General features: G+C 43.5%; 1 protein-coding gene across 4 annotated transcripts in view; it reads left to right on the forward strand.

The window, feature by feature from the left end:
- Positions 1-24,324, forward strand: part of LUZP1 (leucine zipper protein 1) — an 81,038-nt gene extending 56,714 nt beyond the window's left edge. For all 4 annotated transcript variants that reach the window (XM_073794460.1, XM_033841583.2, XM_033841591.2 and 1 more), the window contains 2 exons: positions 15,276-18,454; positions 20,387-24,324. In XM_073794460.1, coding sequence (XP_073650561.1) covers positions 15,395-18,454; positions 20,387-20,542 — 3,216 coding nt within the window. In that variant the 5' untranslated portion in view covers positions 15,276-15,394 and the 3' untranslated portion in view covers positions 20,543-24,324. The remainder of the gene's footprint in view (positions 1-15,275; positions 18,455-20,386) is intronic.
- The last annotated feature ends 1,534 nt before the right edge of the window (positions 24,325-25,858 follow it).

Below are 25,858 nucleotides of genomic sequence, written 5' to 3' on the forward strand. Positions count from 1 at the left end.
AGGAGGAAACTGCTTTAAAATAGTTTTCCCATTTTCCTTTAGATCAGGGACTGGCAAACTGTGGTCCACAGGCCCACTGCCTTTTTTTTTTTTTTTTTTTTTTGCGGTACGCGGGCCTCTCACTGTTGTGGCCTCTCCCGTTGCGGAGCAGAGGCTCCGGACGCGCAGGCTCAGCGGCCATGGCTCACGGGCCCAGCCGCTCCACGGCATGTGGGATCTTCCTGGACCGGGGCACGAACCGGTATCCCCTGCATCGGCAGGCGGACTCTCAACCACTGCGCCACCAGGGAAACCCTCCACTGCCTATTTTTGTAAATAAAGTTTAGTTGAAACACAGCCATGTCATTTGCTTATGTATTGTGTATGGCTGCTTCACACTACAATGGCAGAGTTGAGTAGTTGGGACAGAGACCTTAGGCCTTACAAAGCCTAAAATATTTGCTATCAAACTAAGTTGTATACTTATATGGATACTATCAAACTTTACAGAAAAAGTTTGCTGATCCCCTACTTTAAATGACTGTTGGGAACAGGAAGTGAATCATGGCAGCTGTGTTGGGGGAAAGGGCAGGGCAAGTTTGATTCTGTACTATTTCAGACCTTCCTGGCCCACTAGGACAGGAAAAAGAACCAGCCTCCAAAATGCTGGATAGGGCCACTTGGAACTGGGTTCAAGACCTTTGGCAGAAAGGAGGTCTGAATGAGAGACAGTGATATATCTTTCTAGTATGAGTTGGAACTGAGTTAGACACTGGTATGTGTGTTGGGCGGGGGGAGGAAGTTGGCATTAAAGAATGGACTACTCGTCCCTTTCTTCACTTTCCCATGATTTCTGAGGCTTAATATAAACAATTTCCTTCCCACACCCCACTCTTGGGTACAATTAATCACTTCTTCTGAGCTTCTAGTGCACATATATCAGGTGGTGAAATGTACTAAGTGAAAAGAAGCAGAGTGGGTGCTATGTTTTGTGAGATGGTCAGGGAGGCCTCTTTTTTTTATATATATATATTATTTTTATTTCTCACTTATACCTCAATAAAGCTGTTATAAAACATATATAATAAAAATATTAGGAAATAAATCCAGCAACATATAAAAACATAATAACATAATCAAGTTTGGTTTATCCTGTGAATGCAAGGTTGGTTTAACATTTCAAAAAATCACTTTAATTCACAATATTAATTGAATAAAGGAGAAAATCAACATGATCATTTAAGTTGATGCAAAAGAAAACCATTGGGTAAAATTCCACACCCTACATGATTAAAAAGAAAAAAAAAATCAGCTAATTAGGAATGAAGAGGTACGTCCTCAATCTGATGAATGACATTTACCGGAAAACCTCTAGTAAACATTATAAGTAACATTGAAATACTGAATCCTTCCCCCACCCAAGGTCAGTAGCAAAGCAGTATGTCCACTCTCATCATTTTACTTCAACATTGTATTTGGGGAAAATAAATGTCTCACAATTTGGAAAGGAAAAGGCTAAATAGTCATTATTTGCAGAAGACATACCATATGTGTAGAAAATCTAAAGGAATCTGCAACAGTTACTAGAAATGATAAGTGATTTTAGCAATATCACCTAATATAGTTAATGTGTTTTTTTTCAGGTGCACATATTTATTTTTAAAATAAATGTATTTATTTATTTGTTTTTATTTATTTATTTTTGGCTGCATTGGGTCTTCGTTGCTGTGCGTGGGCTTTCTCTAGTTGCAGTGAGCGGGGGCTACTCTTCGTTGCGGTGCATGGGCTTCTCATTGTGGGGGCTTCTCGTTGTGGAGCATGGGCTCTAGGTGCACGGGCTTCAGTAGTTGTGGCATGTGGGCTCAGTAGTTGTGGCTTGTGGGCCCTAGAGCGCAGGCTCAGTAGTCGTGGCGCACGGGCCTATTTCCTCCGCGGCATGTGGGATCCTCCCGGACCAGGGCTCGAACTCATGTCCCCTGCATTGGCAGGCAGATTCTTAACCACTGCGCCACCAGGGAAGCCAGGGAGGCCTCTTTATTTATTTTTTGCGGTACGCGGGCCTCTCACTGTTGTGGCCCCTCCCGTTGCGGAGCACAGGCTCCGGACGCATAGGCTCAGCGGCCATGGCTCACGGGCCCAGCCACTCCGCGGCAAGTGGGATCTTCCCGGACCGGGGCACGAACCCATGTCCCCCTGCATCGGGCAGGCGGACTCTCAACCACTGCGCCACCAGGGAAGCCCCTCTTTATTCGTATTTTGTAATTGGTTCTAGCTTTCTGATTCTTGAAGTCAAGGGTTGGGTCTTAATGATCTCTCTCTAGCACTTGGCAAAATGCTGGGTGCATTACAGATGTTCCATAGATGTCTACTAAATAAATGCATTTTACCTGGATAAACATACTTGATGGGGAGTGCAGGAAGACTGGAAAGAGAGGCATCTGTCTCTTCCCTTTGTGGATGGTCCTGGAGGTAGCAAAGCATTTCTTTCTCTGGCTGTGCTTAGGGCCAAAAGGTCAGAGATAAGTGAAACTCTAACCTCATTTTCGATCCATTTCCTTATTTATTACCCTGGGTAGAAGGGCTGATTTTAGTGAGTCTCTCTTTTGAGGAGGATTCTGCCTAGTGAAACTTACCTTAGGTATGCACAGGACTTTTCAAAGAGATTTTGCTGACTTTAACTTTTGCTGTGAGGTAGGTGGGGTTGATATTCTTTTATTTTTTCAGAGGAAGGGTCTGAGACATGAAGAAGATCAATGACTTGGCCAAACAGGGTAGCATTCTTAAAGGAATATGGTCTTTGGAACTAGACTTGGGTTCACCATCTGGCTGTCATTACTAGCTGTGTGACCTTGGGCAAGTTTGAGGGTACCGATCCCATAAGGTTATTGTGAAGGCTGAGTAGAATAATAGTAATAGCTACTGTTTGTTGTGACTTACGTGCAAGGCATTCTGCTAAGTGCTTTACATGCCGGGGGATTACATATTGTCTTTGGATGAGAAAACCTCAGAGAAGTAATTTGTTCAAGTAGATAGATCTGGGATTCCTAGAGAAAGCATGTATAGTAAGTCCTTACTATATTGTCTGTAGTATAGTCATGCTCAATTTGGGGTTGTCCTTTATTTGTTCCCTTTATACCTTTCTGTTTTTATTGGTCTATGTATAATCAGAATGCCTCACTTTGTAAAAATGCTCAAGAATTTGTAGGGAAGTGCTTTTACACAATGGGAAGAGTCCTGGGTAGAGTCAGGAGACTAAAGTCCTTGGCTTTGCTAAGTTGTTGGAGAAATATTGAGTCTCAGTTCCTTCATTTTTAAAATAAAGGGATTGGGCCAAACAGGCAGTTTTATTTTAAATAAAAGCGGTAGAACTCTTTCATGAGTCATTTGGGGGAAGACCAATATGTTAAGAAGCTGAAATCGGTTGCTTTGGTTGACTGAGTGAGAGAGGGAGCCTGACTCAGCCTGCTCAGACCTTCGCCCCTGCTCTCTTTTCCCAGGTGACTCTGGAAGGGGTTTGCTCAGTCTGGTTTGAAAGTCAGTGGACTAAATGATCTTTTAGCTGTGTTTTGGCTATGAAATCCCATTCTAAGGAGTGGAAGAAGATCCAGAAATATTTTCTGCTTCAACACTTCCTCCAATAATTAGAACCTCTATGAGTGGTGTGGTTTTCTGGTATTTATGTCATATTTCCATGGCATAGACCTGAAAGCCAGATGGGTCATTGTCCAACGGGAGAAGCACTGTGCAAGTGGCTTGGGGCTTGGGACGAGACCTTTCAGAGCATTACCACGGGACTTGATATCTGTGCTGGCTGTATCTGTTATTGTTAGTTGTTTTCTCCATTTGTAATCCATGAGTAAGTAGCTCCTCGACATCGTTTTTATCATTTTCTGTTAATGGTTAGTGCCAAAGGGCTGACCAGCCATTTAATAATTAGGGGGCTCATTCAGCCCTATTCATTCATTGAATTTTAAGCATTAATTTATGTGCTAGGCTTCCTGCTGGGTGCTGAGAATACAGTGGTGAAAAAGAAACAAGTTGGAGAGATAAAATGAATAAATAAAACTTGAATACATTGTGATAAGTGCTGTGATGGGACCAATACAGCAGACTAAAGCGCAAGAAAGAGGCGCCCTGATCTAGCCTAGGGGTTCAGGAAGGAGGTGCTCCAGGAGCTTCCAGGAGGAGGTACTGCCTAAGGTGGGATTTGAAAAACTGAAAAGGAAGTATTATCAAGCTAGTGAAGGCCTGGAGGTGAGAGAGAGTGCAAGGTTTGTGGAACGTCGGGAGTGAAGAACTACGCGGAGTTTGAAGACGAGGCTGAAGGGGTAGGCAGGGCGGGTGGTTAGGACTTCACATGCCGTGTGGGGAGTGTAGGCTTTGTCCTGAACAATAAGGCCCTTTAAAGGATTTTGAGCAGTGGCGTGTGATAACTCTCTTCTCTATATATTTCAGTAAGTATTTGCTGTATATTCAGTGAGTTTCGCTTTTTCATTCCTTGTGCTACCCTGGTTGATTCATATCAGAGTCTTGAACAGAACATATAAAATTGGCACTAAAAGCCAAATGAATAAAAAAGCAGTGTAATTCCTGGACTCTGCTAATTCAGAAATATCATTTGTAGGTGGGGCTGTACTTAAGTTTAACATTTTCCTCTCTAAGAAAGAGATTTGTTTATGTAGTATAAATAAGACTTGTTGAGGAGACTGTCTGTTTGGGGTAAGCTGTTTTTTTTTTTTAAACAACTTAAGATATAATTTATGTATCATAAAGTTCCTCTCTTTAAAGTATACAATTTAATGACTGTCTAGCATACTTATGAGGATAAGCTGTTTTAAAGCTCTTTGTATTATAGAAGCATCATTTGTCCTCCAATAACTGCTATGCCACTACAGATCTTTTGTATCTACTCATTTAAAAGTGGTTTATGGCTCCTACTTTTAGTTCAGTCCCCCATCCCCTCCACCCTGTGTATAAAATTGGTAGTTAAGGGGCTTCCCTGGTGGCGCAGTGGTTGAGAGTCCGCCTGCCAATGCAGGGGACACGGGTTCGTGCCCCGGTCCGGGAAGATCCCACATGCCGCGGAGCGGCTGGGCCCGTGAGCCATAGCCACTGAGCCTGCGCGTCCGGAGAGGCCACAACAGTGAGAGGCCCGCGTACCGCAAGAAAAAAAAATGGTAGTTAAGAATTTTTTTTTTTTTTACTGTACCACTAGGCAAAAGGCCAAAAACAAGGTTTTTTTTTTGTATGTAGGAAAAGTAGATGGAAATAAGGGAAATGGTTTCTTTCTTATAAAAAATATATAGATGTAGGGTTTTTTTTTCCTCTCCGTTTTTGGGAATGAGGAAGCCTGTAAGCTGGAAAAAGGAGAAGGGGAGACCAAAGGAGGCACAGGTGAGAAGAGACAGAGAAAGACAATACCCAGGGAAGCCGAGTGGTGGAGAGGAAAGAATAGTTAGGGAGCTGGGCGATGGAGAGGCTGGGAGGGAGGCAGGCCCCGTAATTTCCAACGCCGCGGAGGCCTTGGTGTTTTTTAAAAGCTGAGCATGGGCTCCACCTGGTGGCTCCAGGCTTTAGGTGCAATTGATGGAGGAGATCTTGGGGTTGGAGAGAAGTGGCATTTAGCATCTCCTCAAATCCTGCTTAAGGTCGTTTCTCTTTTGCCCTGAGCTTTCTCATGGGGTCATTGTTGAGTCCATTTTTCTCTCAGATGGAGGCTGTTTTTCTCTATGGCTCAGACCTTGTTCCCTCCATCCTTTCTCCTATGTTTAAATCTAATATCAGACTGCATCACCCAGTGCCCTTATTGTTACTGTCATATTGAGCCCCAGGGTCACTGCCTCTCATTTCTCGATGACTATAGTTTCTTGTTTAATGTCACAATTTGCAGCACTAGTCCTGTTAATTTGTGGGCTTTCAATGTACAATTCAGGAATCCTTGCAACACCTTTGCCTCTCAGTATTTCTCTCTTCCAGTGATCTCACCCCTCTCTGTAGCTGGCATTCCCAGAATCATACTTTAGTTTTTTAACTTACAAAAGTTAAGACTACTTTTTTGGAGCAGTTTTCGATTCACAGCAGAATTGAGGGGAAGGTACAGCAATATCCCATATACCCCCTGTCCACTTCCCTCCTCAGGTTCCCCCCCATTATCAACATCTCCCATGTACATTTGTTACAGTTGATGAACCTCCACACACATCATGTTCACCCAAAGTCCATAGTTTGCATTCGGGTTCACTCTTGGTGTTGTACATCCTGTGAGTTTGGACAAATGTATAATGACATGTATCCACCATTATAGTATCATACAGAGTAGTTTTACTGCCCTGAAAATCCTCTGTGCTCTGCCTATTCATACCTTAGTTCTTGACATTATCAATTACTGCAACTCCTTGATAATTTCAGTTCCCTGAGATCCCTCTCTGATTACCGTCTCCTATCTTTCAAGCTCATTCCTCCTAGTACCCTGACTCCAACAATCCTTCAGTCCTCATTGGTACCTTCAATTCATTGGTCCTATTACATTTTCACTGTTCTTCACATGTTCTTAATGTTCGTGTTTCTCTTTACTGAAGCTCCCTTGTGCACACCTATAATTTCCTCACTCTTTTCTTGCTTTGTTACATTTGCAAACTTCCAACCCTGTTTTCAGTCCAATTCTCTCTCTCTGTGCCTTCACCTGGTCAGCAGAACAAGACTGAATATAAAAATACAACCTTGCTGATTGGTTTCACTTTAAATCATAACCATGAATTTCAAGTGGGCCCTTAATGTTGCCTGGCAATCATTCTATTTTCCATTCACCTAGATGACCATTTCTGAAACCTGTACTACTCTACCCCCTGCCCTTGTCATCATTTTAAGATGATGATCTTGCTTTCTACTTCAGTGAAAAAGCAAAAACAGTCAGAAGAGAACTTTATTAGACTACTACCACCACACCTTCCTTCCTACCTACCCACTAATACTTGTACCCATATACTCTGCCTTCCTGCCTCTTATAGATGAACTATCTGTGCTTTTTTTGTTGTTTTTGTAATATTATTTTTAAAAATTTGTCTTATTGAAGTATAGCTGATTTACAATGTTGTGTTAGTTTCTGATGTACAGCAAAGTGATTCAGTTAGGTATATATATGGTTTATTACAGGATATTGAATATAGTTCCCTGTGCTATACAGTCGGACCTTGTTGTTTATCCATTCTGTATATAATATTTTGCATCTTACCTGTGCTGCTATTGCTACATCATATGCCTGAGTATGTTTAGTTTTTTAAGAAACCACCAAACTGTCTTCTAAAAGTGGCTGTACCATTTTGCATCTTCACTAGCAAGGAGAGTTCCTGTGGTTCACATCCTTACTAGCATTTGGTGTAGTGGTAACTTTAAATTTGCATTTCCCTGATGACAAGTGATGTTGGAGCATCTTTTCATAAGCTTATTTGCCACCTGTACGTCTTCTTTAGTGAAGTGTCTGTTAAGGTATTTGGCCCATTTTAAAATCAGATTTTCTTATTGTTATCAGATATGTCCTTTGCAAGTTTTTTTCCCTTCAGTCTGTGGCTTGTCTTCTCATTCTCTTGACATTGTCTTTTGCAGAGCAGTTTTTAATTTTAATGAAGTTCATTTTATCGATTACTCCTTTCATGAATTGTACCTTTGGTGTTGTATCTAAGAAGTCACAGCCAAACCCAGGGTCACTAGGTATCCTCCTTATGATATCTTCTAGGTGTTTTATAGTTTTATCTATGACATTTAGGGCTGTGACCCATTTCAAGTTAGTGTTTGTGAAGGATGTAAGGTCTGTGTCGATATTGATAGTTTTGCACGTGAATGTCCAATTTATTCTAGCACCATTTGTTGAAAAGACTGTCTTTCTGTTGTATTGCCCTTGCTTCTTTGTCAAAGATCAGGTGACCATATTTCTGTGGGTCTATTTCTGGGCTCTCTGTTCTGTTCCATTAATCTATTTGTCTTTTCTCTCACCAGTATCACACAGTCTTGAATATTGCAGCTTTTTATAGTGAGTCTTGAAGTTGGGTAGCATCAGTTCTCCAACTCTGTTGTTCTCCTTCAATATGGCATTGGCTGTACTGGGTCTTTTGCCTCTCCATGCAAATTTTAGAATCCATTTGGCTATATCCACAAAATAACTTGCTGGGATTTTGACTGAGATTGCATTGAATCTAGAGGTCAAATTGGGAAGAACTGAGTTTGGATAATATTGAGTGTTAGAATCCACGAACATGGAATATCTTTTTATTTATTTAGTTCTATCAGAGTTTTGTGGTTTTCTTCATATAGATCTTGTACATATTGTGCGATTTATACCTGTGTATTTCATTTTAGGAGGTGCTAATACAAAGGGTATTGTGTTTTCAATTTTGAATTCCACGTGTTCATTGCTGGTATATACAGGAAATTGATTGACTTTTGTATGTTAACCTTATATCCTGCAACCTTGCTATAGTTATAATTGCTTATTAGTTCCAGTTTTTTTGTTGATTCATTTAGATTTTCTACATAAGACAGTCATATCATCTGTGAACAAAGACAGTTTTATTTCTTCTTTCCCAATCAGTATACCTTTTCTTCTCTTTTCCTGTCTTACTGTGTTAGCTAGGACTTCAGTAAATTTTGAGAAGCTGTGATAGGAGGGGACATCCTTGCCTCGTTCTTGATCTTAGCGAGAAAGCTTTGGACTTCCCACAATTAGGTATGATGTTATCTGTAGGGTTTTTTGTAGATGTGAGGAAGTTCCCCTCTGTTCCTACTTTGCTGAGAGTTTTTATTATGAATGGGTATTGAATTTTGTCAAGTGCTTTTTTGCATCTATTAATATGATCATGTGATTTTTCTTCTTTAACCTGTCAGTGTGGTGGATTTCATTTATTGATTTTTGAATACTGAACCAGCCCTGCATACCTGGGACAAATCACGCTTAGTTGTGGTGTATAATTATTTTTATACAGTGTTGGATTTCATTTACTAATATTTCATTAAGGATTTTTGTATCTGTGTTCATGAGAGATATTGGGCTGTAGTTTTCTTTTCTTGTAATGTCTTTGCTTTTGTTGTTAATGTAATGCTGGCATCAAAGGACAAGTTAGGAAGTATTCCCTTTGCTTCTCTTTTTGGAAGAGGTTGTAGATACTTGGTATAATTTCTTGGTATAATTTCAGCAGTGAAATGATGGGCCTGGTGCTTTCTGTTTTGCAAGGTTATTAAATATCGATTCAATTTATTTAATAGATACAGGTCTATTGTGTTTTTCTTCTTGTGTGAGTTTTGGTAGATTGTGTCTTTCAAGAAATTGATTTCATCTAAGCTATCAAGTTTGTGTGCATAGAGTTATGCATAATATTCCTTTATTATCCTTTTAGGGTCCATGGGATCTGTAGTGATGTCCCTCTTTCATTTCTTTTTTTAAAAAAATATTTATTTATTTGGTTGTGCCAGGTCTTAGCTGTGGCAGGTAGGCTCCTTAGTTGCGGCAGGTGGGCTCCTTAGTTGTGGCATGCGAACTCTTAGTTGCGGCATGCATGTGGGATCTAGTTCCCTGACCAGGGATCAAACCTGGGCCCCCTGCATTGGGTTATTAGTAATTTGTGTTTTCTTTCTTTTTTTTCTTAGTTAGCCTGGCAAGAGGCTGATTGATTTTATTGATATTTTCAAAGAACCAGCTTTTGGTTTCATTGATTTTTTTTCTCTATTGATTTTCTGTTTTCAGTTTTATTGATTTCTACTCTAATTTTTATTATTTCTTTTCTTCAGCTTACTCTGGTTTTAATTTGCTCTTCTTTTTTCTAGTTCCCTAAGATAGGAGTTTATTGATTGTAGATCTTCATTCTTTACTAATATATTCATTCAGTGCTATAAATTTGCCTCTAAGCATTGCATTTGCTACACCCCACAACTTTTGATAAAGTTGTATTTCGTTTTCATTTGGTTCAAAATACTCAAAACATTTCTCTTGAGATTTCTTCTTTGACCCATGTCAAAGAAGTGTGTTGTTTAATCTCCACATATTTTGGAATTCCAGCTATCTTTCTGGTACTGATTTCTAGTTCCATTCCACTGTGGTCTGGGAGTAGACATTGTATAGTTTCTTTTAAACTTGTTTGGGTGTGTTTTATGACCCAGAATGTAGTCTGTCTTGGTGAATGTTCCATGTGAACTTGAGAAGAATGTTTATTTTGTTGTTGGATGAAATAGTCTATAGATGTCCATTATATCCAGTTGATTGATGGTGTTGCTGAGTTCAGCTATGTCCTTACTGATTTTCTGCCTGCTGGATCTGTCCGTTTATCACAGAGAGGTGTTGAACTCTCCAACCATAGTAATTGATTTATCTATTTCTCCTTGCAGTTCAATCAGTTTTTGCCTCACATATTTTGATGCACATACACATTAAGGACTATTGTCTTCTTGGAGAATTGACCCCTTTATCATTATGTTATATCCCCTTTTCCCCTTGATAACATTCCTTGTTCTAAAATCTGCTATCTGAAATTAATGTAGCTACTCCAGCTTTCTTTCTTTTTTTTTTCTTTTTTTTTTTTGCGGTACGCGGGCCTCTTACTGTTGTGGCCTCTTCCGTTGCGGAGCACAGGCTCCGGACGCGCAGGCTCAGCGGCCACGGCTCACGGGCCCAGCTGCTCCGCAGCATGTGGGATCTTCCCGGTCCGGGGCACGAACCCGTAGTCCCCTGCATCGGCAGGCGGACTCTCAACCACTGCGCCACCAGGGAAGCCCTCCAGCTTTCTTTTGATTAGTGTTAGATGGTATATCTTTCTTGATCCTTTTACTTTTAATCTATATATGTCTTTATTAAAATTTAAAGTGGGTTTTTTAAAAAAAATTAATTTATTTATTTTTGGCTGCATTGGGTCTTCGTTGCTGCACCTGGGCTTTCTCTAGTCGTGTGAGTGGGGGCTACTCTTCACCGTGGTGCGCAGGCTTCTCACTGTGGTGGCTTCTCTTATTGCGGAGCATGGGCTGTAGGCGTGTGGGCTTCAGTAGGTGTGGCATTATTGCTATTATTATTTTGAAAAATTATCTGTTAGATAAATTAAGAATAGGAACAATTAAAAATTTTATTTTACTGGACTTATTCCTTCTCTAATGCTCGTCCTTTTTTTTTTAAGTGTTCTGAGTTTTTGACCTATATCATTTTCCTTCTTACTGAAGAACTTCTTTTAACATTTTTTGTAAGGTGGGTCAACTGGCAACAGGTCCCCTCAAGTTTTATTTGTCCTAGAAAGTCTTTACTTCTCCTTCACTTTCGGAATTGACTTTTTTTAAATTTATTTTTTATTTTTGGCTGGGTTGGGTCTTAGTTGCAGCATGCGGGATCTTCGTTGTGGCATGTGGGATCTTTTGTTGTGGTGCATGGCTTTTCTCTAGTTGTGGTGCATGGGTTTTCTCTTTCTAGTTGTGGTGCACAGGCTCCAGAGCGCATGGGCTCTGCAGTTGTGGCATGTGAGCTCCAGAGTGCATGGGCTCTGTAGTTTGCAGCACGTAGGCCCTCTAGTTGAGGCACACGGGCTCAGTAGTTGTGGCGCATGGGCTTAGTTGCCCTGTGGCATGTGGGATCTTAGTTCCCAACCAGGGATCAAACCCGCATCTCCTGCGTTGGAAGGTGGATTCTTTACCACCGGACCACCAGGGAAGTCCCTCTCCTTCACTTTTGAAGGGTAATTTTGTAGGGTACAGCAGTCTACATTGGTGGTGTTTTTCTCTCAACATTTAAAATATTTCACTCTACTGTCTTGTCACTTGCGTGATTTCTGAGAAGTCAGATGCTAATTCTTATCTTTGTTCCTCTGTAGGTAAGCTGTTTATTCCTCTGGGTTCTTTCAGGATTTTTCCTTTATCTTTGATTTTCTGTCGTGTGAATATGATATGCCTTGGTGTTTTCGTTTTTAGCATTTATCCTGCTTGGTCTTCTGAGCTTCCTGAATCTGTGGTTTGGTGCTGACATTAATTTGGGGAAATTCTGTCATTATTGCTTCAAATTTTTCTTCTCTTTCTTTCTTCTTCTGGTATTCCCGTTACACATGTGTTACACTTCTGGTAGTTACCCCACACTTCTTGTAGTTATCCCACACTTCTTGTAGTTATCCCACACTTCTTGGATATTCTGTTCCATTGTTTTGCAGTCATTCTTTCTCTTTGCTTTTCAGGTTTAGAAGTTTCTACTGACATATCCTCAAGCTCTGAGATTCTTTACCAGCTGTGTCTAGTTTACTAATGAGACAAAGGCATTTTTCATTTCTGTTGGTGTTTTTGATCTCTAACGTTTCTTTTTGATTCTTTTCTGTAATTTCTATTTCTTTTCTTACATTACCCATATGACCTTGCATGTTGTCTAATTTTTCCATTAGAGTCTTTAGCATATTAATCATAGTCATTTTGAATTTCTATCTGAATTCTAACAGCTCTTCCATATCTGAGTCTGGTTCTGATGCTTGCTCTGTTTCTTTAAACTGTGTTTTTGTTTTAGTATGCCTTGTAATTTTTTATTGAAAGCTGGACATGATGTCCTGGGTAAAAATAACTTAGGCAAGTAGGCCTTTAGTGATGTTGTGGTATAGTGTTGGGGAAGGGGAAGTATCCTGTTGTCCCATGATCAGGTCTCAGTTTTTTTAGTAAGCCTGGGCCCCTGGGCTATGAATTTCACAAGTGCTTCTCAATGTCAGGTCCTACGTGCCACCCCTCTCCCTACCCCATCCCCTAGGTGGTACAGGATGGCTGGAGTTGGGCATATTCCTTCCACCATGTAGAAAGTTAGAGCTGGCTGGAGTTGGGTATTTTCCTTCCCCCAGGTTAGTTAGGCTCGGATAAGACTCTAATAGGTTAGACCCTGGTTTCAAAATGGTTAATTTACCTTCCTCCAGCTGGAAGCATGAGGGGATTTTTTCCCATCTTCACTGTGGGAACCTGGTACAGCTCCTGGAGGTAAAGCTCACAAAATGTGGTGCATCCCCCACCTAAGACTGAGACACCCTCTATTGTTTTTGACTCCCAAGGTTGTCCACCCTGAGCCTCGAGAAGTTTGTCAGTTGCAGTTTAGGTTTTCCTACCCTGGTATTAGTTCCTGTGGAGGTTTCTACTCCTGCATTTCTGCTCTGGTAAATTGTGTTCTCTGTATCCACTTGTCTGTTTAACTTTGGGGGAAGCAGTTTTCTCTGTAACCTCAGTTCTCTGATGGATCTAAGAAGAGTTGTTGATTTTGTTTGTTCAGCTTTTTACTTGTTAGGAAGAAGTGATGACTTTAGAAGCTCCTTACATGCTGGACCAGAAACTGAAAGTATACCCTACCATCTCTATGTATTTTACTTCTTTTGTGCCTTAACGTTTTTAAAAATTATTTTTTATTTTGGCAAAAAATGCATAACATAAAATGTATCATCTTAACCGTTTTTAAATGTACACTTTTTTAGTAGTGTTAAGTATATATACACACTGTTGTCCAACCAATCTCTGGAACATTTTTTATCTTGCAGAACTGAAAGATAAAAATGGTTCTATACCCATTGAACAACAAGTCCCTATTTCCTCTTTCCCTCAGCTTCTGGCCATCACCATTCTACTTTGTTTCTATGAATTTGACTATTCCAGGTACCTCATATAAGTGAAATCATATAGTATTTGTCTTTTGTGACTGGATTATTTCACTTAGTATAACGTCCTCAAGGTGCATCCATGTTGAAGCGTCAGAATTTCCTTCCTTTTTAAGATTGAATAACATTTCATTGTATGTGTAAACCACATTTTGTGTATCCATTCATCCACCTAAATGGACATTTAGGTTGCTTCCACCTTTTGGCTCTTGTGAAAATGCTGCTATGAACATAGGTATGGGGACTTCCCTGGCGGTCCAGTGGTTAGGACTCTGCGCTTCCACTGCAAGGGGCCTGGGTTTGATCCCTGGTTGGGGAAGTAAGATCCCGCAAGCTGCACAGTGTGGCCAAAAGAAAAATTAAAAAAAAACAGGTGTGCAAACATCCCTCTGAGATCATTCTTTCATTTTTTGCATATATATCCAGAAGTGGAATTGCTGGATCATATGATAATTAGTTTTTAATTTTTTGAGGAACCACCATCATGTTTTTCCATAGTAGTTATAGCATTTTCCCACCAACAGTGTACAAAGGTTCCAGTTCTCCACATCTGTACACTTTTTGTTTTTTGATAGTAGTCGTCCTTGGATATCATCTTTGGAGAAATGTCTATTCAAGTCCTTTTCCCATTTTTAAATCAGGTTCTTTTTCGCTGTTAAGTTGTAGAAGTTCTTTATATATTCTGCTTATTAATGCCTTATCAGATATACGATTAATATCTATTCTTAACAAGGTCTAAAGTTAGTTATAATAACACTATCCTCTTCGCAAAGAATATAACATTCTAAGAACACTTGAATTCTGATTTCTCTCTTTATGATTTACATGTTATTATTGTTTAGTGTTTCAGTTCCACTTTGGGGAGAAGGAGCAGGATAAAACCAATCCCTAATTGATTTTTATTGTTTAACTGAATCAATCAGTGCTTGTCTGGGTTAATTTCTTTTCCTTCTTGCATCTAATGCCTTCTTTAAATGATCAGTTTCTGTATTCTGAAGTACGTCTATCAATAGTTTTTTCAGTGATAAACACTTAAATTTTTATTTTCCTTTTATTTGTTCTTAAAGTGTTTCTGACTAATTATATCTCTCTTTCATAGTTTCTCTTGGTATTTACTTCTAGGAGATTTACTTCTAGGTTAGTTATTTTCTCTTAGAACTTTTAAAGATGTTATATCATGTCTTTTTGTTTTGTTTTGTTATCATGTCTTTTATCTTCTTGATGTCCACTTAAAAGTTTCTGCTGAGAATCCAGTTCAGTTGTTATTTCTTCATAGACTATTTGCTCCCCCCCACCCCTTACTGCTTTTAAAATACCTTGTGGTATTCTGCTGTATCCTTATGATGCTTCTAGGTGCAGATTTTATTTTATCCTTCTTGGGTTGGACTTTGCTTCCTGAATATCGAACAGTTGGTCATGTAAATGAGGCATTTTTGTGTCTTTTTGCCATGCTGCCATTGGTGGCATTCTTCATTAGGGTGAAACTAGGCATCAGCCACAAAGAACCAGTGTTTTCTTGCAGGTTTAGTCAAATTCAGTCATTCAACAAATTTCAACACCTGCCATGTTCTAGGCACAAGAATTACATATGGGAACTCTTTACAACTGGGAGTTGAAGTAGAGGTTTTAGATTTGCTGCCTGACATGCTTTCTGCTTTTCTTCTGTAGACTGATAATGGTCTCGAGCTGCCAAAGAAGGTTGTGGATGCCAAGAGAAAGGTAACCGTTTCTCATCCCCTCGAGTGGAACTGGGTGCCTGTAGGAGCCCACATTGGCTGGCAGTAGACATGGCTGAATTTACAAGCTACAAGGATACTGCTTCCAGCCGCCACCTGCGGTTTAAGTTACAGAGTCTAAGCCGCCGTCTTGATGAGTTGGAGGAAGCCACAAAAAACCTCCAGAAAGCAGAGGATGAGCTCCTGGATCTCCAGGACAAGGTGATTCAGGCGGAAGGCAGCAACTCCAGCATGTTGGCTGAGATTGAAGTGCTGCGTCAGCGAGTGCTGAGAATCGAAGGCAAAGATGAGGAAATTAAGAGAGCAGAGGATCTCTGTCAGCAGATGAAGGAGAAACTTGAGGAGGAGGAAAACCTCACCCGGGAGCTAAAATCTGAGATTGAGCGGCTTCAGAAACGAATGGCTGAACTGGAGAAGCTAGAGGAGGCCTTTAGCAGGAGTAAGAATGACTGTACCCAACTGTGTTTGAGCCTGAATGAGGAGAGAAACCTGACAAAGAAAATCTCCTCTGAGCTGGAAATGCTCAGGGTCAAAGTGAAAGAACTAGAATCTTCTGAGGACCGGCTGGATAAAACTGAGCAGAGTTTAGTGTCAGAGTTAGAAAAGCTGAAATCATTAACTCTGACCTTTGTAAGTGAGAGAAAATACTTGAATGAAAAGGAGAAAGAAAACGAGAAACTGATAAAAGAGCTCACTCAAAAATTGGAGCAGAACAAAAAAATGAACCGAGATTATACAAGGAATGCTTCTAACCTTCTGGAAAGGAATGACCTACGAATTGAGGATGGTATCTCTTCCACACTGCCGTCCAAAGAATCAAGAAGGAAGGGAACTCTGGACTATCTAAAGCAGGTAGAGAATGAAACAAGAAACAAATCAGAAAATGAAAAGAACCGAAATCAGGAAGACAACAAAGTAAAAGACCTTAACCAAGAGATTGAGAAACTTAAGACACAAATCAAGCATTTTGAATCTTTGGAGGAAGAGCTTAAGAAAATGAGGGCCAAAAATAATGACCTTCAGGATAATTACTTAAGTGAACAAAATAAAAACAAACTCTTAGCCAGCCAGCTGGAGGAGATAAAGCTACAAATCAAGAAACAGAAAGAATTAGAGAACGGGGAGGTAGAAGGGGAAGATGCTTTCCTGTCCAGCAAAGGCAGGCATGAGAGGACTAAGTTTAGAGCGCATGGGAATGAGGCACCTGTGTCCAAGCAGACACCCCGGGAACTGTCCCCTCAGCATAAGCGGGAAAGGCACCGAAACAGGGAATTTGTTCTCAACAATGAAAACTATCCTCTGAGCAACAGGCAGGTTTCCTCTCCCAGCTTTACCAACAGGAGGGCAGCCAAAGCTTCCAACACAGGGGCAGGTGCAGACAGTGGGACTCAGGAGACAAAGAGAACTGAAGATCGATTCGCATCTGGCTCCTCTCAGAGTGAAGGGAAGAAGTCCAGGGAACAGCCGTCAGTGCTTAGCCGCTACCCGCCAGCTGCCCAGGAGCACAATAAAGTTTGGAAGGGCACTCCCAAGCCAGGTACTGAGAGTGGGCTGAAGGGGAAAGTAGAGAAGACGACACGAACATTTAGTGATACCACCCATGGATCTGTTCCCAATGACATATCAGGGAGAGGTGACAAGGCTTCTGACACCTCCACCGAGGCCCTCTTTGGCAAGAGGGGGCAGGTGCCTGGCAATGGAAGTCAAATAACTCAGGCTGCAGACTCTGGCAGTTCTAAGGCCGTGGGAGCTCTGGCAACATCTAGAAGATCTTCCTCAGAAGGGCTCTCTAAGGGGAAAAAGGCTGCCAACGGCCCAGAGGCTGATACCAGTTTCCCAAATTCCAAGGCTCCACCTTTATCAAAGTATCCTTATAGCTCCAGAAGCCAAGAGAACATCCTTCAGGGCTTTTCAACCCCCAGTAAAGAAGGAGTTGATCAACCCATAGCAGTTGTGATGGAAGACAGTAGTCAGCATGAGGCCCTGAGATGTCGAGTCATCAAATCCAGTGGCAGAGAGAAGCCAGACTCAGATGATGATATGGACATGGTGTCTCTTGTTACTGCCAAATTGGTAAACACAACCATTACTCCAGAGCCCAAGCAACAGCCCAACTCTAGAGAAAAGGCCAAATCCCGAGGGGGACTTAGAACCTCCCTCTTTGAGAATGATAAAGATGTGGGAACAGAAAATGAATCTGGGAAACCTGTCAGAGCCTCCACCAATGCCGTGGAGCTCCCAGAGGCCAATGGTGCCGGGGTAAAAAGCCAGCGGCCCTTTAGCCCCAGAGAGGCCTTGCGATCTAGAGCCATCATCAAACCTGTCATCATTGATAAGGATGTGAAAAAAGTCATGGGAGGATCTGGAACCGAGGCCACATTGGAAAAACAGAAGTCTACTTCCAAACCAGGGCCAAACAAAGTGACAAGCAGTATAACTATCTACCCCTCTGACAGCAGCAGCCCGAGAGCTGCTCTAGGCGAGGCCCTGCGGGAGAGGCACACATCCACCAGCAACATCCAGGTTGGGCCACCAGAGCTCACGTCGGTTAGTAACCATGTCAGCTCCCCCTTTGAGCTCTCCATTCACAAACATGACATCACCCTGCAGTTCACAGAAGCTGAAAGAATGGGAGATGGGGCCCCGAAGAACAGGCCAGAAACGGTGGTCTCTCGGAGCAGCATTATAATCAAGCCATCCGATCCTGTGGAGAGGAATAGCCATGCACCCACAGCGGAGACAATCAGGTGGAAAAGCCATAGTGGCCCCTTAGAAGTGGGCTCGTCAGATGCCAGACACGTTACTGTGAGAAATGCCTGGAAGAGTAGGCGAGACTTGAACTCTTTAGAAGACCCCCCGACTCGAATAGGTAAAAATGTGGAATCTACCAACACCTACATCCAGAGATCTTCCACAGACTATTCAGACCTTGAACAGCCCAGCTCATACCTTTTTGAGCAGGGCACTCGAAGGGTAGGCAACTCAGGGGATGCCCCCGAGCTCTCCTCCAGAAGGACCCAAAGCAGCCTCACCGTGTCAGAGGTGCTCACTCGTCGGAATCGGGTAGGAGATACTGTCACGGCTGAAGCCTGGAACCACTTGGCAGGCATGGTAAGTCCCACTTCTTTCCCTCTCTCCTGTTCTCCTTCCACTTTCCCCTTTTCTCCTTTACTTTCTTTTTTGTTCCCCTCTGCCCTGGCCTGTGTGACTCAGGATTATGGAGACTGGGGCTGAGAAACACTGAATAGAACTGGGTAGTTCAGAGAACTGTTGAAAATAATGTGGATTTGGCCTTAAAGAAGAATGAAGTACCTTGAAGAAGGTATTTGGCAGAGAGCAGCATGCATTTCCAAAATCTTTTCCCCAATTTGTCTCCTTCATTTTGCCTTCACATATGAAGGCTACAAAAAAGGAGAGAGATGTGGCCTCTGTTCTCTTGGTTTGCCAGGGTCGCCAGAGGAGCTCCCCTTATAGCCCCACAGAGCAGTACCTAGAAGCACAAGAATCAGCTGCAGCTGTTGGGAGGTTCTGGGTTAAAGGAGGAAGCACAGTGGCTTTCTGTAGAGCAGAGATGGAGCCAAGGAAATGAGTTCTTTGGCTGCCTCAGTTTAGGCAGATCTTTGCCAGCTGCTGGCATGTAGGGGCTGAGGAGTGCTGGGGCTTACACTGGGCCTACTTGGATAAGCTTTATGCCCGAGCATCACTTTTTGTCCCAGACACCTATGTAGGCCATTATGTCATCAGTCTGAGGGCAGGGCTGGTTCAGTGTGGCTTGTTACTGGATAGACAAATCTAGAATCTCTCCTTATATGAGTGTCAGAGTGCCAGAACAACATATGAAGGGGAAGCCCCCAGGAGTGTCTTTTAGATGTGAGTCCTGTGATGAAGAAAGATGTTTTTGACCTAGAGATTGTTCCCTTCTTTTATTATTTGTTTAAATACTTATTTTTGGCTGCGCCGGGTCTTAGTTGCGGCACGCGGGATCTTTCGTTGTGGTGTGTGGGCTTCTCTCTAGTTGAGGCGCGCGGGCTCTAGAGCATGCAGGCTTAGTTGCCCCATGGCATGTGGGATCTTAGTTCCCCAACCAGGGATCGAACCTGTGCCTCCTGCATTGGAAGGCGGATTCTTAACCTCTGGACTACCAGGGAAGTCCCTGTTCCTTTCTTTTAAAAGGCAGGTGGTGACTGTGTGTTATGTTGAAAAGCCCTGAGTCTTTACAGGGTACTTTAAAGCACTTCCCCACCCGCTGTCTTATTCAGTCTCTCCAACAGCCCTGGTGTGTGCGGGGGGATATTATCCCTATTTTTTAGATGTAGAAATGGAGGGTCAGCGACACAAAGGGCCTCTTCACCAAGGCCACCCAGGTGAATTACTGGAAGAGCTAAGATTTGAATCCAAGATTCTTGTCTCTAAATCCAATGCTCTTTTTTACCTTGCCAACCAGACTTTCTCACTCATTCTTTGATCTGCATTAGCTGGGGAGGAGCAACAAGAACATTAAAAAGGCAGAATTCTGGTAGAAGAGGAGTGCAGAGAAAGTTGGATGAAGCTAAAACTGTGGATGGCTGAGAAATATAGGGTGAGGGGCACATATGAGATGAGATATGGTAGGAAAGGTATATGTGAGCTTTTTGGTAGTCTGTAGGTGGGAAGTAGGATAAGAGCTGTCCAGCTTCCTTTTCATACTTCCCTGCCTCTCCAGCGAGCAAATGGCTCTGACCCTGAGAGGCCTGCAGCCTGCACGTGCAACACTCCAGTAATGCTGGCCCCTACTTGGAGGTCCCACTCCAGTGGCCCTGTTCCTGGTCCTGTCCCTTTTTAGGGCTCCTGTTCAGCTGTGAGCCTCCCAGTCTACCCTAGGAGCTCTCAGCAGCTTGGAGTTCGTAGGTGGAACTTTGATACTGGCCAGTCCTTTGCAGTTCTGCTGTGGTCGGTCTGCACCACATCTCCCTGTTAGAGAGGGCCATTGGGGTGGGGAGTGACGGTGTCTTATTATTCACTGTATTGTTCTCTGCAGCTGACTTTTGTCATCTGTTGGCACAGGAGGAAGGTGACGACTGCACACTCAGTGTCTACAGGCGACTGCACAACTCCCTCGAAAGGTCTGAACTGTCTGCAAAGCCGGGGCTGCCCGAGCCTGGGCGACCCCGGGCTGAGGAACGGTTACGGCCAAACAGGCCCTGTGCTGAGGAAAACTGAGCCAGCTGGTGAGGTCTGCTGTCTCCTCTGCTCCTGCTTCTCAGCTCTTGCGCCTTCCTGCCCTGTGAAGGAGCCAGGCTAGAAACTAGGCCTTGGCTGGGAGACTGGCAGAGAGCCAGGCTGTGGCTTCTTTTTTGCCAGTTGGCCAGAGGGAATCAGAAACTACAAGCTGGACATGGTCACCCAGGGCCAGCCTTCCCTGATGCATGAGTCTACTCTCCTTGTCCCCGTCCCCCAGGTAGGATGGGCCACTCTGGCCCCCACATGAGGAAAGACATAGAAACCCCTTGTATCCCCGCCACACAACAGCAGCCAAATCTCTTCCTTAGTCTCTTCACCGCATCCAGTTCACTCCTCATTTGCCCCAGGGGCCTGTGCACCCACCAGCCATCAGCTCCATCTAGGGGGTTCCATTTCTTCCCCTGTGGAGTTCCTCAGACTTTTACAGGGGTTTATGGAACTACCCTTTAGGTTGAAGTTTCTCTGACTGGGCCCCCGGGCTGACCATTGATTGCTGGGGGCAGAGCACACGGGTACCCACCTACTGGAATGACATCACACCCCCTCCACCAACCCCGGCTCTCTGTTCACCTTCCAAAGGCACCTGGAAGTGCACGAGCCTCATGCATCTCCTTCCCTGGGCACCAACATGCTGCTGGCCTTGCCTGCTCCTCTCCTGTGGCTGGAGACTTCAGGCTGACTTCGTTGTTTTCTCCTTTGGAATACTCCCAGACTAACCTGGGCCTGACCCAGCATACTCTGCCTTCTAGGAAGCGCCAGCACGGGGGAAAGTAGACAGGAGGAAGCAATTTCCCCTTAGTCACTCCACAAAGCAATGGCTCCATGAAAGGCATGGACTTTGTTCCTCCTCCTCATCCCCCGTGGAGGAGGTATCGCACTTTACCAAGCTGATGCATTCCTACAGAAGTGGGCCCATGATTTCTGCAAACCAGCTATCATTATGATGACTTCATTGGAGGAAAGGTAATACGTGCCCATCAAGGGCCCTAGATTCATACAATTCAAAATACAGCAAACCTTTCAGGAAGCCACATAAAGAAAAATTGATTAGATTCCTTATAGCAATCACGTGGGGAAAGAACCGTACATTCTTGGCACTGCTTTTTCTAAGCATTCTCTCAGTTCAAAGAAGGGATCCCCTTTCAAAGGCTACCTTTATGAAGCAGACACTGTTCCTTCATAGTGAAAGAGCATTAGAGTGGAAGTCAGGAAAGCTGAATTTTCTTCATGGCTTTGTACTTCCTTGCTATGTGACCTTGGGCAAGTCATTGTCCTCTTGGGGCCTCAGTTTCCCTATCTGTAAAATGAGTTCTTTGAAATGGATGGTCTCTAAGGATCCTAAATCTGGCATTCTAAGATTTTTGTTTCCTCCCTGTGGGGGGTGAGTCTTAATCGTGGAAGGTATTGTCCAAATGGGTTTACATGTGTCCTTCCCATCGCCTTTGTTTTCCTGGGCCTTATTCTTTCCAGTTCCCCATGTTTTAATGTCATGAGGATGAACTCAGAGAAGTTCCCTTGGCCTCACTTTTCCAGTTTATAAAGTGAAAGGGTGAGGTTAGATGGTCTCTGCGGCCCTTTTCAACACCAACCTTGCCCAGTGCCACACAGCAGGCCACGTGCTTTCCACAGCACAAGGTGTGTATCTCCTGTTCCAGTGCTTCTTGAATCTTCCCTGCCTCCGCTCAGGGTGGGAACCAGCGTTTGCCCCTCCCTTGTCTGCATCAGATTTGGCGATCCTGGAGGAGGCTTGGGGAGCACCTACTTGACTTTCATGGACAGGAGTGTTTTGCTTATACTTCCGTTTTCTGGAGTTTTGCCAATCTAAGGGTATTTGTCATGTGGCTTGCCTTTTCTTCACATTGCTGCCTCAGATACTCAAGATGCTGTTTTCAAAATCTCTTCCTGCTGCTTTTCCTGGGTCATTGGCTCAAGGCTGCAACCTCTCACTTGTAGTCTTCCTGCCATTCTTCTTAACTGGTTGTCAACCCTGCGAGTCCAAAGGAAACAGACCCCTGTGGCGGTCAACTGAGGCTATAGGAAATTAGGTCTGTGGTTCGTTGCTGGTGGAAACAGAAGGGCGCCAAACGATGCCTACAAAGATCTCGCCAGTAATTCTTGTCTTTTTGGGCGTTGGGAGCCCTGGATTCTGGTGCTGTAGCTCCTGGTGCCAAAGTCTGGATCTTTCCACATTTTAGCAGCACCAACATCTGCCACCACCCAGAATGCTCTGTGGAAGAGGGGCAGCTATGGTGCCCTTTTGCTGGGGCTGCTATCTTAAAATCTGAGTGCAATAGGGTTTGATTGTAACAGTTATTTCAGGATAAATATTTTGTTTCCTTAATCTGCACACTTTCTAGAGCCGCTGTAAAATAGATTTTATTTTTAAATGTCCTCAGCATTGCAGAAAATATATTTGTAATAGCAGGTGAACGCTAGAGGCTCAGTTCCTCTGGGCTTCAAATGGCTGGCAAGGCTGGCTGTCAAATTCCAAAGTTGGAAGGCCTGTTTCTGAAAAGCAACCTAGGTGTGACCGTCTGGACCCAGGCCTCACCATCAGGGGTCCTGGAGGAAACTTCCAAATGGGAGACCTGGTAGTTGAATAGTTGTCTAATCAAGCCAAATATTCCCTCTGTCCCAGCCAACAAACCCACTTTTATGACCAGCCTCTTCTGCAGCTTGGCTCTAACTCGGAATTTTACTGGCAGGTGTATGGGGTGTGGGAGGGTTCCTAGTAAGGTCTGGGAAGCTGGCACTCCAGAGCTGCTTGCTTGGAGAAAGTAGAGCTGGCTCAGTGCTAGGAGCTGGTCTCCTCCACCTGCCCCCGCCTGTCTGTCACCACTCTGGTACTAGAAACAACCAGAGAAAGCTGCAGGGACGGTGGGCAGAGAAGTTGCGGCTGTTTCTGCTTTTGCGTAGCAAGGAAACAGTTCCCGGGTGGGCCACAGGGATTTGCAGTGGGGCCAAGAATTCCAGCCTCGGCCACAGGCAGGCCTGCACGTGACGCTATCACCCTCGTGGGGTGTGGGAGCGTCTGTGTTGCTCTTGGACTTGCCATCCTGGGGCAGTTTTAGTTCTTTATATTTAGTGAGTTAGTGCCATGTGCTATCGTTTCCCAGTAAAGGAATAGGGACCCTGCCCCTGGGTCCCCAGCTGCCTTTGTTGGTGTGGGTTTATCATTACTCTGACAAGACTGCTTTGGAAGAGCTGCTTTTAGGGATTACCTTTTAAATACCCCAGGGTGGGGAACAACAGGGTTCTCCTCAAAGCCTCACAACCAAGATCATAGGGAAAGGGGCCCTACTTTCCTGCTGCTTCACAGCTCAGAACATGTACTGAATGGAATGTATTTTTAAGAGAATAAAGTCTATTTTTTTTTTTTTTTTTTGTATTTTAAAGATCGGGAGGGCTAGGGAAGTAGCCCTCAAATAAACTGTTATTACATTATAGGCCCCCTTGCTAGGGGACACATCAGTATCTGTCGGTCCACACCTACTTGCTCAGGCAGGTGCTCTGGTCTCTCCCCTGCCCCTTGGAGTCTAGGTGCAGCAGCTTCTCCTACATTCCAGCTCCAAGCATGGGACCAAGGAGGCCAGACCCTGTCGCTGGAAACCAGGGCGAAGCCATGAGCAGTGACTCAGGGCTCCTTGGGTGCATGTGTATAGTTGAAGCTGCCTGTCTGCATGTATCCTCTGGCTCTAATGCTGTCTCTGTTGGCTCTGCAGCACAATATGTAACCAATAAAGCTCCCTAGTTTCCATGTGCTTTGTGTGAGTGTGAGTCAGTGATGCCATTTTTCTTGATGTCATCTCTGTGTACAGCTGTCGCTGTGCACTGGTGCAGCTAGTATATTTCATTTACATTTACTGAAAATACTCAGCCAATTACTGATGCCGTAAGGACTGGAAACATAGCTGAGGCTTGGAAAGGACATTTCCTCGGACTCATGTAACTGGACTTGGACTTGGAATCATATAGCAGTTATTTCTCTTTTAGGCTCTTCTGTCAAAACACACACACAGACACACAGACACACAGACACACACAGACACACACACAGACACACACACAGACACACACACAGACACACACACACACACACACACACACACACACAGACACACACAGACACACACACACACACACACACACACACACACACACCCCCCCCCCCCCCCCCCCCGTGTCGTCTCCTAAGCTGCCTATGTCGCTTATTTAAAAAACAAAAACTCTTCAAAGACCACATACCACTGGATCAGACACCCTAACCTCCTGAGGTAACAATATTCATGGGAAAGCTAGGATTCAAATATAGGTTGTGGTCCAAAGTCAATATACTTTCTACTACACGCTCTTCTCACCTTTACATCATAGTTGCACCACTTGCCCTGATCCTGGTGTGCAAATTTTTCCCATGGTTGTCACTCATTCCAGGATGAGGAAAAAGCCCTCTCCATCTTCATCTTCCAGTCAGACCAATGTAATGTCCCTTATATCTTACTAAGAATAAAACCTCATTTAAACTAATTATAGGGAAGAATTGACTAACGGGAGTAAAATCCAACTTCCAGAAGCAGATTATGTACATAACTTACAGTAACATAGTCTGTTAGGAACCCTTTGGAAGAAAAAGGCACTGTTCCCTTTTTGTAAAAATGTTTTAGTCTTACGTGGCAGAAACGAGTTTGCAAATGTGATTAAGGATTTTGAGGTGGGAGAGAGATCTGGGTCGGCCTTAAATGAAATCACTAGTATCCTTATAAGAGGGAGGTAAGATCTGAACTACAGAACAACAGAAGGTGATGATGGAAGCAGGGATTGGAGTAATGTGCTTTTAAGATGGAGGAAGGGGCCACAAGCCAAGGAATACAGTCACTAGAATCTGAAAGAGGCAAGGAAATGGAATCTTCCTTCAGAGTCTGCTATGATAATTTGTTACAGCAGCAATAGAAAATTTCCACTATGTTACCTAAACCCTTGATCTCCTTAAACTTTTATATCAATACCTTGGACAGAAGTGGAAAGTTAGCATATACCCATGGAGGGAATCTAGGGGAATAAAGCCAGGATGGTCTGCCAGAGGCCCACCCAAACTTTGTGTCAAGGCTTGTGTCTTATCTTGAAAATTCATTCAGTTTCCTAATATCCATATGCTTGACCTGCAGCTTCCTACCCCTGGCACACGGTCACCCCACAATCCCAATGGGGAAGTCTAGCCCCACAGACCAGGAAACCCTTTGCTTTTATGGGAACCCCCCTCAATCCTGTCTTCTGACCAGACCAAACCATTTTCTCCTT

Source organism: Tursiops truncatus, chromosome 1, assembly GCF_011762595.2.
Source record: "Tursiops truncatus isolate mTurTru1 chromosome 1, mTurTru1.mat.Y, whole genome shotgun sequence".
Classification (NCBI taxonomy): domain Eukaryota; kingdom Metazoa; phylum Chordata; class Mammalia; order Artiodactyla; family Delphinidae; genus Tursiops; species Tursiops truncatus.